At 41.6% G+C, this 13,009-nt stretch overlaps 1 protein-coding gene across 2 annotated transcripts in view; it reads right to left on the reverse strand.

The window, feature by feature from the left end:
* Positions 1–2,530: 2,530 nt before the first annotated feature.
* jade2 (jade family PHD finger 2) overlaps positions 2,531–13,009 on the reverse strand; it is a 171,074-nt gene continuing 160,595 nt past the window's right edge. For both annotated transcript variants that reach the window (XM_078265609.1, XM_078265608.1), the window contains 2 exons: positions 6,434–6,579; positions 2,531–5,648 (listed from right to left, as the gene is read on the reverse strand). In XM_078265609.1, coding sequence (XP_078121735.1) covers positions 4,863–5,648; positions 6,434–6,579 — 932 coding nt within the window. In that variant the 3' untranslated portion in view covers positions 2,531–4,862. The remainder of the gene's footprint in view (positions 5,649–6,433; positions 6,580–13,009) is intronic.

Here is a 13,009-nt window from a genome sequence, read left to right on the forward strand (position 1 = left end):
AGTTTACAACAGTGTCAGTACAGTAAACAGCAGCTGTGTGAATTATAGGCAAGGTTCCAATTGCCTGCAGTAACCAGTGTTGGCCTTTGACCAGCTTTTCAGCAGAAGGCTAGATGGAGTGCATCACTGTGTGTAGGTGTGTTTCTGACCTGCCATTACATGCACGATGCCCACCAGCTTATTTCTGTGGTGTAGCATTCAGGCCAACTCCTGCAGAGGATAGGGTGTTGCCCTCACACATGCACCAGCTCACCATTTAGAAAACTGTATAGATGTATATTTATCCATTATGCATAATGTCTTAACCATGCACTCTAAATGGTAAGCTTGCACTGAAGAACATAACCTCCAATATTGGAGCTGATACTGACACTGATGCTTCACTCTGACGCGCCATGACCGATATGACAGATGAAACCCAGAAAAGAAAAATCTAATCTGGATATCCAACCTGACAGAGTTGCAAAATTCAAAGATCTTCAGAGCACATTTCGGGCTGTCAGCCAACACCCACACCAGCGTACCACACAAAGGACAGTGATGCTTTGAAGTTGTATTCTAGCGGATATTGATAAAAAAAAAAAAAACCTGCAAAAGACTCCAGTCTACAGTATCTATGAAGCAGAAGGTGATGGCATTGAAGCCACACTGTAAATATAGAATAATAACCAGTTATGTTTGCTAAGGCTGCACAGTATCGAGGAAAACTAAATCAAAACTGGAATTTGCCTGACAAGGTTCTACATTGGAGTGTTCTTGGGTTCAAATCTGACTTACAAACAAGGGTGAATCTTTAGAAAGTCTAACTCACCTAACCACCTCCACAACTACAACTGGAGAGAAAATTCAGCCAAAAAAAGTAATTTTTGTTTTCCTGCCTCTGCTGTGCAGCCTTAGCATTTGCTACTACATGTTAAGGCCATACATGTGAGGCCTTGTCTAATACCACTGTCTACAAAGTCAGGCTACTCTGAACATTGAATATTGAAACCAAGATTACATGTTTTTGTTTTAGCAACCCATGAATGGTAACAACCACCTGGTGGAGGATTCTGCGGGCCGTAATAATGATACGTCACCACATCCTCGCTTCAAAACACAAGCTTTTTTGCAGTTATTGTTGTTGTGGTCAGTTTCCATGGGTGTTGTAATAACAGTAGCCAACGTAGAAGTCCAAAATCTTCAACCTGTCCTGTATCTATGCTGTTTTACTAATTCAGCAGCTGCTGAATGGTTTTGTGTTGACAATACTTCAACACAAAACTCTTTCAAAAGAGTTTTTTTTTTCCCCGGACTTGGACGAGGTTGGAGGACTAATAATGTGAATATTTTAGGATGGCTACATCTGAAGGACAAAGGAGACGGAGACGCTGCGCTGTCAAAAGTAATAATACTCTCTTGCTGATAGGGGGCGTTTCGCTCTGAGTGAGCTCATACTTCCTGATGCAGTCAGGACCACGTACATAAAAAACTAGTCATCTTGTACATTATAACCCTGTTATACCAGCTCTGGTGTGTGTGTGTGTGTGTGTGTGTGTGTGTGTATGTGTGTGTGTGTGTGTGAGAGAGAGAGCTGTATGTTGTGTGTTTAGTTCAGCAGCATTTGGCTTTTTCTGAAGGGGGTTAATATGTGCGAGTCTGCGTTGAACTCCCATCGCCAGCCCATTACTGTGGCGACAGGCTTTTCCTATGTGAACCCCCGTGAATGCAGATGTAGGAGAATACAGGATTGCTTTATTGGTGGTGGTGTAGTAGAATTGCAATGGAGGAGCTCACACAACACCGCGGCACCGTGCCTGAGCTTACGGCGTTTCTGACTGAACCCTATTGAGCTGGGTTGAACCAGGTTGAGATTAAACCAAGCTGACCTGGACATTACTGGCAGGGTTGTTTGACATCCTTATCTAACATTCTTCATCTTGAAAACCAGACACGGAGCATGTGTATGTGTAGATAAAATGTAAATATGCTGCCTTGATACAATGATCTGTTCTTTGGCGTGGTCAGTTTAGAAGACAGGCTAGAAGCTATCAATACAGAAAACAAACCGAGGAAGTACATTGGACTTGCACCTCTATTTAAGTGTCTGTTCATCAGGCCTGGGTCAAGCAGCACTTAAAATTACTTGTGATGCTTTATTTAATCCATTGGAACCAGATGGGTGGGGTCTTAGCTGTGAGAGAGCCGAGGGAATGAAAAGAAAGTCCCTTCTTGTAGTTGACCACAGAGGTATTAATTATTAGCTGTTTATCTGACTTGTCCCACTCATCTGGTAATTCAAACAAGTAAAATGGTTGAGACTATTAAACCTAGGGCTGATGGGCATATGGTCATACTGAGAGAAGGAACATGCTCAGTAGTAGTCGTTTAGCAGTTGAAAACAGTGAAGCTTGTCAAATAAGGAAGTTTCTAGACATACACACATCACTTTATATATATATATACTGTATACGATATAAAATATGTATATATATATATATATATATATGTATCTCTGTCTTGCGTCGCTTTTTCGATAAATCTTTAAACCTTTTTATTCTTTTTTAAAGTTTTTTTTAACCCCTGAGAATACCATGGACTGCTTTAAGTACAAAATACAATTCTCTGAGAGAAAAAACTCTGAAGCTGATTATTACATTGTCATCATTCATCTAACAGGAGAACAGGTGCAGCAGAGCCATCATTTGCGAGAGCTTGGCTATGTCAAACTTACACAACATGCCTACTCAGTGCTTAGCTGAATACAATAGTGTTGGGCATCTTACTACACCAATATCATAAATTGCATAGATACACATGGATGAGATAAAGTGGGACTAACTTGTTTCTATTGATGTCTGTTGCCTGAAAACTGCACTGTGCACTGTGAACCCCGGTGGCCACAACAAATGACTGACTTTTGAGGGCTTCACTACTTTTAAATCATAAAATGATAAACTGCACCCTGGATGCTCATGTTAACCAGCACAATGCATGAGACAAGATGCAAAAGTTTAGGGGAGAAAATGGTTTTGAGGAACATTCCAGCTATGTCATTGTAATCTGAGCCAGCCAAGGCTGGGAGTTGTGGTTGAAAGCTCAGAAAAAGTGGATATTTGAGTTAAGATTATTTTGTCACGTTCTTTCTCCAGTTTTGTCTCATCACTAAATGCCAATGAGGACAGTCGGCAGTGAAAGGGACTTTTTTGCCTAAGACTTTGGCATATTTGTACACAAGAATCTTAAATTATGAAGCATTATTAATTCATACCACTGAGCTGACAGAGGAAATAGGCTACACAACATATAAAAACAGTAAAGTTTTTGCCACCAATCTAAAAGACTGGTTTTGAATGGGAGTTGCTAGCAGGCTAAAGTTTATTTTCTGTTTCTCCATGTGTATCTATTGCTAGTGCTCAAAGTGTAACCTGGCCAAACCCTGTTTATCGATGGCTCTGGACTGCAGTGATCTAGTTAAGGGGGGGCACAGAACAGTAGGCAGCTCTTTGCATTGATAGTACAGTGTGGCTCTGCTTTGCTAACTGTTGCAGATGCTTTGTTGATTATTGGAAAACGCTGCATTTACATCCTTGTTTCAGGCACTAGACAATTGTTAAGGTGACAAGGAGCCCAATACTGGCTACACTCGGTAGCCAATCCAACGGGATTTCCTTTTGGTTTGATTGTTACAAATCCGATTGAGAAACGACTGATTGATCTACTTACTGATTGTTTGGTTGATTGATAAGGTTGGGTGGGTGGGTGGGGGGGGGGGGGGGGTGTTGAGGGGAGGCAGGCAGGGGCATAGGGCAAGCGACAGAAGGCACAGAGTTTCTACGATGATTTTTCTCCAAAGGTTCAGGCAAAAAAAATAATAATAAAAACTGTACTCAGAATTTGAAAGCATCTGACAGAAGATCCAATATTTAAACAACAGCTGTGATGAGAGCAAAGGGATTTGCTTATAGTAGTATGTGTGTCAGTATGTGTGTTTGTGTCTCTGTGTGACAATCTGAAAGTGCACCAGGGTTGGGGTCACAAAATTGGAATAGCGGGAAATCGTTTTTTTTAGTCTGTGAAGATTTGAGAATGACGTTTTTTGTGTATACAATTTGGAACCGAGTCAACATGATGAGAATTGACCCCAACCCTGAATGAGCATCTATTATGCACACGAGTGCTTACATTACAGCTCTTATGACTAGCTAGTTGTGCTTTTCAAGGCTGAATACATGTTATCCCATGTCCCCCTCAGTACATATTCAGACCAGCTCCGGTGTGAAATTGTCTTTCCACTTAACATATTCAAGAAAACAAGGACTCATTGGATGCATCTCAGGCTATAAAGACCAAGAGCGAAGCAGACCCTGAAACCAGCTTGAATAATAATAATGCCCCGAAGTATTTGTCCCCAAGTCTGGCAGATACCACAGATATGAGGCCAGAAATAGGTACTTCAACGCCCAAAAACAAAATGAATCTGAAATACAAAACAAAAAAAGACTAAAGGTAATGTTTGTTTCCTATCTGTTGAATGTATCGCATCTTGTGGTAAGCTAATGACAAACTATGGTCCGGAGGAGAGGCTTTACTGTACAACAGGCCATCAGCTACATTCAAGTTCCCCCCAAAAGAAAGCAGGTGAGAGCTGAAGAGATTTTCCACTAGGAAACGTGACAGGGATTGGGTTGAACAAAGCCATCCAGCTATGTTTTGTGGACTGTATATTGGGCACAGATGGAGAAACAATTAGCCAGCGGAACTCTGCTTGGATAACTGTGTGTATATATATGTGTGTGTGTGTGTGTGTGTGTGTGTGTGTGTGTGTATGTGTGTGTGTGTGTCTGTGTGTGTGTGTGTGTGTTGGTTTGAGTCTCAGTTCTTTAGGATGCCAGCACGCTCCTTCTCAGCAGGTCCTCGTTCCCAGAATGCAACTGCGGCAAGCGGAGTTTGCGTCCGCCAGAGCGTGTGTCCGAATCACTCTGCTCGCCATCAGAGAAGTACCCGTCAGTTTCGGCAGCGTCCAGCAGGGAGATGTCCTTTCCTGTGAGCGGCAGGCCAACAGACTCCAGCCCTACTATGCCTCCACTTCCACTAACGCCCCTACCTCTGGATTTACCATGGCGGGACAGACGGAGCCGCGGACCCCTGCCACGAATGGTCGCCCCTGTGTCGGGCAACGTGACCCCAGGGCTGGAGGCCGGACGTGGAGATGAGCCTGCAGTGAAACCAGATGCAACACCATTCCCTGTGTGGATGCTGTCCCACGGCCCGCGGTCCTCTGAGATGTGACAGGAATCCATTTTGGAGATGGGTGGCTGTGGTGGCGGTTCCCTAGGCAGGTCAGAGCTTCTTGTCTGGTGGTGATGAAGGTAGTTGTGGTGCAAGGCCTTGGAGGGTCCCCTGGACCTTTCCCCTTTCTGGCCCACATTGGTGGGCTTTTCCTCTGCCATGCTTGCCCAGAGGCTCTTTGCAGGGGAGGGGCTGCTGGCGGCGGAGGCGGCCGCTGCAGACAGCAGCGTCTGGGGCAAGGTGGTGGATTGCGGGTTACTACGAGCACGGGGCTTGTTGCTCCCTCGCGGTTTGCGGCCCAGCTGGGGTGTTTTCCAGGTGGACTGCATGGAATTCTCCATCATCAGGTTTAGCAGGCTTTCCTCGCCTTGCAGGAGCTGGATGACAGAAGAAGAGAGGAAGTGAGAAAAGGAAAGATGAAAGAGGAGATGGGCAATGAGAATGTAAGAATTAAAAGTAAATTCCATGAGAGTAAATCAGAAGAGAAGAAAAAAAGAACTGACTCAGTTCATGTTTAAAAGGTGCAATAAATACACGTTTTACACAAAATGTTTATGATATATCTGGAATCTTGCTTGTTTATTAATACAACAATTATTTTGCCTGTTGCTAGGGTTTCTGGTTTGGAAACCTAACATTCTTGCCTGTAATATTTTGGAACAATAACTCCCCACCCACCACCACCTACCCGAACAGCTCAACAGTGGAGGATGGGAGTAACTGATGTCACAAGACTTGTTGTCCTTGTCAAGCAAAAAAATCAGATGACAAAGCTGACACTAACAGCATTTTACATAATGATGTTGAATCTATAACTTGCTCTTTTGTACTGTAAAAAAACCCTGAGTTTTATTATTAATCACAACGACAATGTGGGACCTGTAGGTTTGTCATTACTTGATGCCCTGTTAAGAATTCTGTTTATTTTTGCCGATCTTTCTTCTGTTTAATTGAAAAAAATGACCATGTTCCTTTTTTTTTTTTAGTCCCTGAAAACATCCCCAAGTAATGGAGTTATGGCATGCATTCTGGTTGGAGCCCCCTACCAATCAATACACAAACACAGCACATTCCTGAGGAGAACAGCAGGTCAGCCACAGTGCAGCTCTGCTCTCACCATCAGCTTTCTCATCAAACTCGCCTCCTGCTGCTGAAGGCCTACCTGGTCGGAGAGCAGGCTACCACTCTTGTCCCGATGCTGGGCACCCAGAGCCCACTGGCTCAGCATGTCATCAGCGGTGATCTGAACCGACTGGGCGAGCCAGCTGTCGAACAAAGAGTTGTCCAACGGGAAGGACTTTGACAAACCTGAAGAAAGGGGAAGGGACATAAGCAGGGAAAGCAGATGATGCAGGGAAGAGACGGATGACATCAAGACAGAGACAGAGAGTGAGCAGGGGGAGAAAAAGCGATATGAATGAATTGGTAGGGATAAAGGGGACAAAAAGGGACAGAAGGGGGACAAAGCAGACAGGTGAGGGGTGCTGCACATTTTTGATAAATAAAAAGTACATCTGTGAAGTTGATTGAGATTGTCTCTCAAATGAAGTCAAGAGCACCTGTAATGCAAAAACCTTAAATCCTACCCTTCTGTTAAGTACAGGGTTAGATTAACGGCATTCAAATGTTACACTGCAAATAAAATGGTAAAAATAAGCCTTAGATTTATTTTACTTAGCTGGCAATGAAACACATTGATTGTTTTACAAGAACACATTAATACATTTTGAATGCCAAAGACTCAATTTGGATGACTTTTCCAAAGTTTAACAGTCAAAGCACGAATCTAACACAAAATAATGCAAAGTTGATTGGTGGGCAAAACCTGCTTAGTCTTCTTGCCAAACAATATGATGACATATCTAAATGTATAGAAAGTAAAGATAGCCAAATGCATTTAAACAGCTGCTGTCTATACCAGTAGTTTTCAAAGTAGGGTCTGGGGACCCCCAGCCAAAAGCGGAATAACGAATTATTACTATAATTCCATCCATAAGTAACGCAATGACAGAATGTATGATTTTTTTGGTCATGGGTTTCATACACTTTCTGCATAAAGTCATTGGCAAAGTTCATTTCAGATTGCAGACCCTGGGACAAAATCTTATCAAATGGGGGTCCGTGGTTTAATTTGTGTCAGTTTATGTGAAAAAGTTAAGGAACCACTGGTCTATACAGTACAGAGCTGTTTGAAATTGCAAAATCTTCCAGTTTTGTGCCACACTAAAGTAAAATAAGTTCCTCAATCTGAGTTGGTGTGACAACATTTAAAGGCAAGTGAAGGCTGCGTCTGTGATATTCTTGTTTGTTTAAGTTAATTATACCGACATCTCAAAATAATCAAAAATGTAATGCAACATCTCCAAATTGATGTTAATCTTTCACATAGTACTTCTAGATGTTATTTTTTCTCATCACAATTCCAAATGGAAACACAGAGCCTACTGCACATCTGTCAGAAAGAGAAAAAAGAAAAAAAAAAAACTTGACACAATGACATTTACAGTATGCAGCGATAAGCTTTAAATCCAACCATGCTGTTTCTGTTCATCATCATCATCATCATCATCAATAATGAAGATATAAACCCATTTTACAGCAGAAATCCTGTTTTCTGTCTCCTTCCCAACATGGTTGTGTGTGTGTGTGTGTGTGTGTGTGTGTGTGTGTGTGTGTTTGTGTATAATTAGGAGATTTTCATGACTCCTTTTCAATCATTGTGGGCTGTGAAAGTGCTGTGAAAGTGCTGCCAAAGCACTGCATGTCTGTCTGTGGCATTTTTGTCTACACACAAACTCATACATACACACAATGCAGTGAAGACCATGAGGTATAAGGAAAACAGACATGGGGGGTGGGATCCATTAGCTCATGCACTTCTTCTCTCCTGTTCCCAGAGAGGTTTCCCACATTTTGGCTTTCACTCCTCACATCTTTACATCCTCAAACAAAGCTAGGTTTTTTTTTTTTTTAAAATAACTATCACCCATAACAACCTTTCGAAACTCAGTACATCAAGAGTGTAGACAAAGAACAATCTAGTTCCTTCGGTGAAAAATCTGCATTTGTGTTTCTCTTTGTTGGTATAACATAAATGATGTGCAGCAAAATGATTTTAGACTCCAGAGGGTGTATTATCTAGTGAAAGGAAAAATAATGAAATGTAGTGTTCTTACTTGGCCAGGAACAACCATTAACCTCTGCACACAGAACACAGGGAGTCTGTCATATCCACTTTGGGGAACAACTGCCTCTTTACAACCCATAGAACCATATAAATTAAGCAGAGATGCCCATAATATTGACAAATAACTTTTGCACAAGCACATTATGAACAAATACCGACAACTGCGTGCAGATTATTCTGCTGTGAGCCTCTTTCTTTTCTCTACTATCTTTCCAGCATCCCTGTAAATCTTCAGTGCCAATAATGATCTGCCAAGCAGGACGGCAGGAGGTGCTGTTAGGGTGGCTTTAAAACCAGCTATTCACCACACGCATGTGTGCGCGCACGCACGCACACGTGCGCACACACACACACACACACACACACACACACACACACACACACACTCGGTCGTTTCCATGACACAGCATGTCTCTGCAGGAGTCGAGAGAGCTCAGAGGGAGGGAATAGGTGACGGAGGGAAAAAGAGCCAGTGAAGAAGTGAGAGGAAGACAGGAGGGAATGATGGAGGAGAGGAGAGAGTAGCAGAGTTCAGAGAGAGGGAGGTGGGAGGGAAACCTAAAACATGCCACTGTAGTCTTAAGATATGCTCAAATTCTCACATACTGTACATCCTTACATTCTTTTGGTCTTTACATCTGGGAAAATATAGACACAAGACTAAGAGTCTACAGCCATGCTAGCAGCTCTGTGAGGCTGTGCTTAGGCACCACAGTGATTTGAGCCAAACGCAAACATCAGCATGCTAATATGCTCACAATGATAATGTTAACATGTTGATGTTTAGGGGGTATAATGTTTTATTATTCACCATCCTAGTTCAGTGTGTTAGCATGTTAACATTTGCTAATTAGCACTGAAAACAAAGTACAGCTGAAGCTGATGACATAGGTATTTAGTCACAAACCAAAGTTCGCAAAACAAAGCAAAGCAAACAAAATTTGACCTGATGATGCTGATGGATGAAAAGCTGAATCGTGAAGGGAACATTAAAGTCTGTACAAGTATGTATAAGACTGTTTTGTTTTGTCTATAGTCTCTCTGTGGATTTTTTCAGACAGGAAGTTGTGGGAGATTATGGAATGTCATTGATGTTAAATCTTTGCTCAGTTTCTTTTTTCTTTTTTGTAGTACATACCCAAATAAATGTATTTTCAGCAGGAAGCTTATAGTGGAGCTGTATCTTTAAAACCAGATGACGACACTGACTCTTCCCCCTTTCTTCAGCTACAGCTAACGTGTTGAACTAATGGGCTACTGTAGGCTTATGCTATGCATCAAAAGGTCCTGGTGCCGTTACAGACATCTAAAGCCCCTTTTCAAAGGCTTTGTTACGTGACAACAACAGTTGTGGGGAACAGCCGGCCTCAGTGCGAGTGCACACTAGTCCTACAGCTACAAATACCCCCAGGAAGGCTTGACAGAACAGCTGATTTTTAAGCAGCGAGCAATGATTCGCTAGCCAGCGCTACTAAGGCAGTGCAGGGTAAGGAATGCACTAGCAGCAGAACAGGGCCAAGACCAGTGCTTGAGAGAGAGAGAGAGAGAGAGGGGGAAAGAGAGTGTTGCTAGGTCTAAAGCCCTCACCATAGTCTGATGATTGTTCTCGGGTGCCAACTGTCTGCCTGGAAACTCAACCAAAGATACAGAGATAGAAACAGAGAAACCGAAACAGAGTAAAGGTGCAGGAGGAGTAACAGAACGATCTAAAAGACCCATCAGAGCGATGAAGGGGAGACGAGAAGTGCAGCAGGCAGAAAAAGAGTGAACTAAATACTTGGGTGAAATCACAGACGGACACAATAATAGAAATCACCCTGTCAGAGTTGTTCTCTACAACAAAAAGATGTTTTCCTTGTCTACCTGTCTCTTGCCATATTGTGTCAAATTGATCTCACACTATTCTTATCTCCAGTTTGGCTTCATTATCTGTTAAAAATGTTAAATTTTCAGTTTTCTTTTGCTCCATTTCAAGTTAATGCTAAAGGAAAAAAAGACCCTAATACACCTTAAAGCTTTAGTGTGTAACTTTTTTTATAATAATGAACGTCCGTTACATTCAAGCCATTGCCAAATTAGTTGATACAAATTTAATTAAGACTATCGGCTCCACAAAACTCTCTCTGTATTTCTCAGCATGGCTGTGTTTAGAAATTGGTGTCGTCCGGCAACTTTCGCGAGCAGAAACTCAAGTAAAGATAATTACCTCTTCTGAAGAGTTCATCATGTTATTTTAATCCTTCGTAGCAACTGTGTGGAGGAGGGGTGGGGGTGAAGTGCGATCACGGAAGGCTTGTATCGTGTGGATACACCGACAGAATTGTTGTCAGATTCGATTCCCGATCTGGAAACTACTGAAACTAAGGTATTCATATCTACCCCTTACTGTACAATCCAAATCTCAGTTGCGTTATTCTAAAACAATTGCTGCCACGATAAAACAAGGGCTGTTCAGAAAATCAAGTTTCTGTTAAATGATCTACTGAAATCAGTTCCTGTACTGAAGAAACTCTGAGGACCCAGCACTTTCCAAATTATTTACATTTAATTTACACAATGGCTAGTATAGAAAAGGTTGTTCCAGGTTTCGTTACATCATCTAAAAAAAACTCCCTATAGTGCGGCAGTTAATTCTTTGTGGATGTTTTCCAGTAAATGTAAATCGCAATGTCTAACAACACTCAAACATGCATACTGGATTGGAATGAAACTGAAATTGGTTATGAATCTCAGTTTTAAGGGTGAAACTCCTCAATGCCTGTGAGGGTGACACCAGGAAGATTTCAAAACAATCTCCCTTTTCCAAATCACCACTGGCATATGGGCCCTACTAATAAACAGTGGGGATAGGGGACAGTACATCTGAGAAGGAGTTCTGGTACATGTCTGTCTTCTTGATCCCACAACACTAAGAGGAAGACAAAGCCCTGAGAGTCAGGACCAGATCCGACAGAGAACAGATGGCCTGACACACAAACACACACACTGAGACTGTGAGATATGAACACATACGGCATGCAAAAACAAACACACAGATGACACACTGAGACAGGAACGATATATATATATAAAACAATGACAAAGGAGAGCATACATGCGCAAGAGATAAATAGAAAAGGAGAGGGAGATAATATCAGAACAGGAAGCAAGTGAGGCAGAGCCAAACTCTCCTGTCCTGTGTTATCATCTCTCTGTTTATTGATCATATTCACTTAAACAGGAAAATTCTGTTGGCTCTGCAACGCTCAGCTCTGGTTAAATAAGGAAATGAGAGACAGTCCTGCATCATTGCTGATAGACTCTGTGTGTGTGTGTGTGTGTGTGTGTGTGTGTGTGTGTGTGTGTGTGTGTGTGTAAAGCTCAGAAACATCTCTGATCTTGATTATACTGTAAGATACAAATGCACATATGGACATGTTGGATTCTATAAACCGAATATTATACCAGATCAGATGTTTAAAGACTGACTATGATATAATAGCTATTATAAATACTAAAATAGCTCAAGGTTGACCATATTTATTCCCCCAAAATTCAAAGAATTCAGTATTTCCTTGAGAACATTAATCCTGCCAGGGTGAATACCCTCTAAACCTCATTTAGACCATCAAAGTGCACAAAAATGCTCCATTAAACCCATTATAATGACTTTTTTCAAACCATTATTCCTGTTGGCAATGTACTATTTTACTGAGAACTCACTGAACAGGACCATTACAGAAAGAAACATGAGTGGTCAGACAGTTTGTAGACAAATCCCAACACAGTAAACACTGTTTGATGATTAGCTGGTCACAAGACGTTTAGGTTAAAACTGGCCTAAATTACATTTAATAGTGAAAGGTTTTTAGATGTGTATATTACATACAATCATGGTTTCAACATGAGTTCAATGACTATTTTTCAAGGTAAAGTGAGAATAAACATCAGCAAAGTGGAGCAAACCACAGCACTAGCAAACAAGCTGGAATCACTTCAAGACATCCAGCCAACTGTGATCAGGTGAATAAAATGTAATGGCAACATTATATTTAAGCATGATTCTTTATATTCTTGTCTTATTTCTGTTTTACTTTGTCTCACAATGCTGAAAGTGAGTTTTTCTTATTATCACATGTTGAAAGTAAGAGCCACAAAGTCTGGGAACGTAATGTGTACGCTGAACAGCTACAAGGTCACCCTAAACTATCTGTTATTTCTCCTTGGATAGTTGAGACTTCTCACATAGTTGAGATAAACGGGATGTCTAAACCTTGGGGTAGAAAGTGGTACAGAGGGAAAGAAGTGAAGTGGCTCCTGAATGTCTGACTATGTTTGATTGTAAGAAATGTTGAGTCATGTTTAGAAAGGGGGGGCATGTCTTTCTATCTCACTGGAGATGCATATATACTGTGTGCTTTTTCTTATTCGTTGAATACACTTTTCCACACGGGGCTGCTGTGCCTTTTGTGAAATTGTGTTACTCCTATATTTGCAAATATACTTAATAAAATACAAAAACCTAACTTGGTTTAGTCTTCGACTGTCCTTATTTTGTTTCACCTTCCTATT

Source organism: Sander vitreus, chromosome 13 (genome assembly GCF_031162955.1).
Source record: "Sander vitreus isolate 19-12246 chromosome 13, sanVit1, whole genome shotgun sequence".
NCBI classification, from domain to species: domain Eukaryota; kingdom Metazoa; phylum Chordata; class Actinopteri; order Perciformes; family Percidae; genus Sander; species Sander vitreus.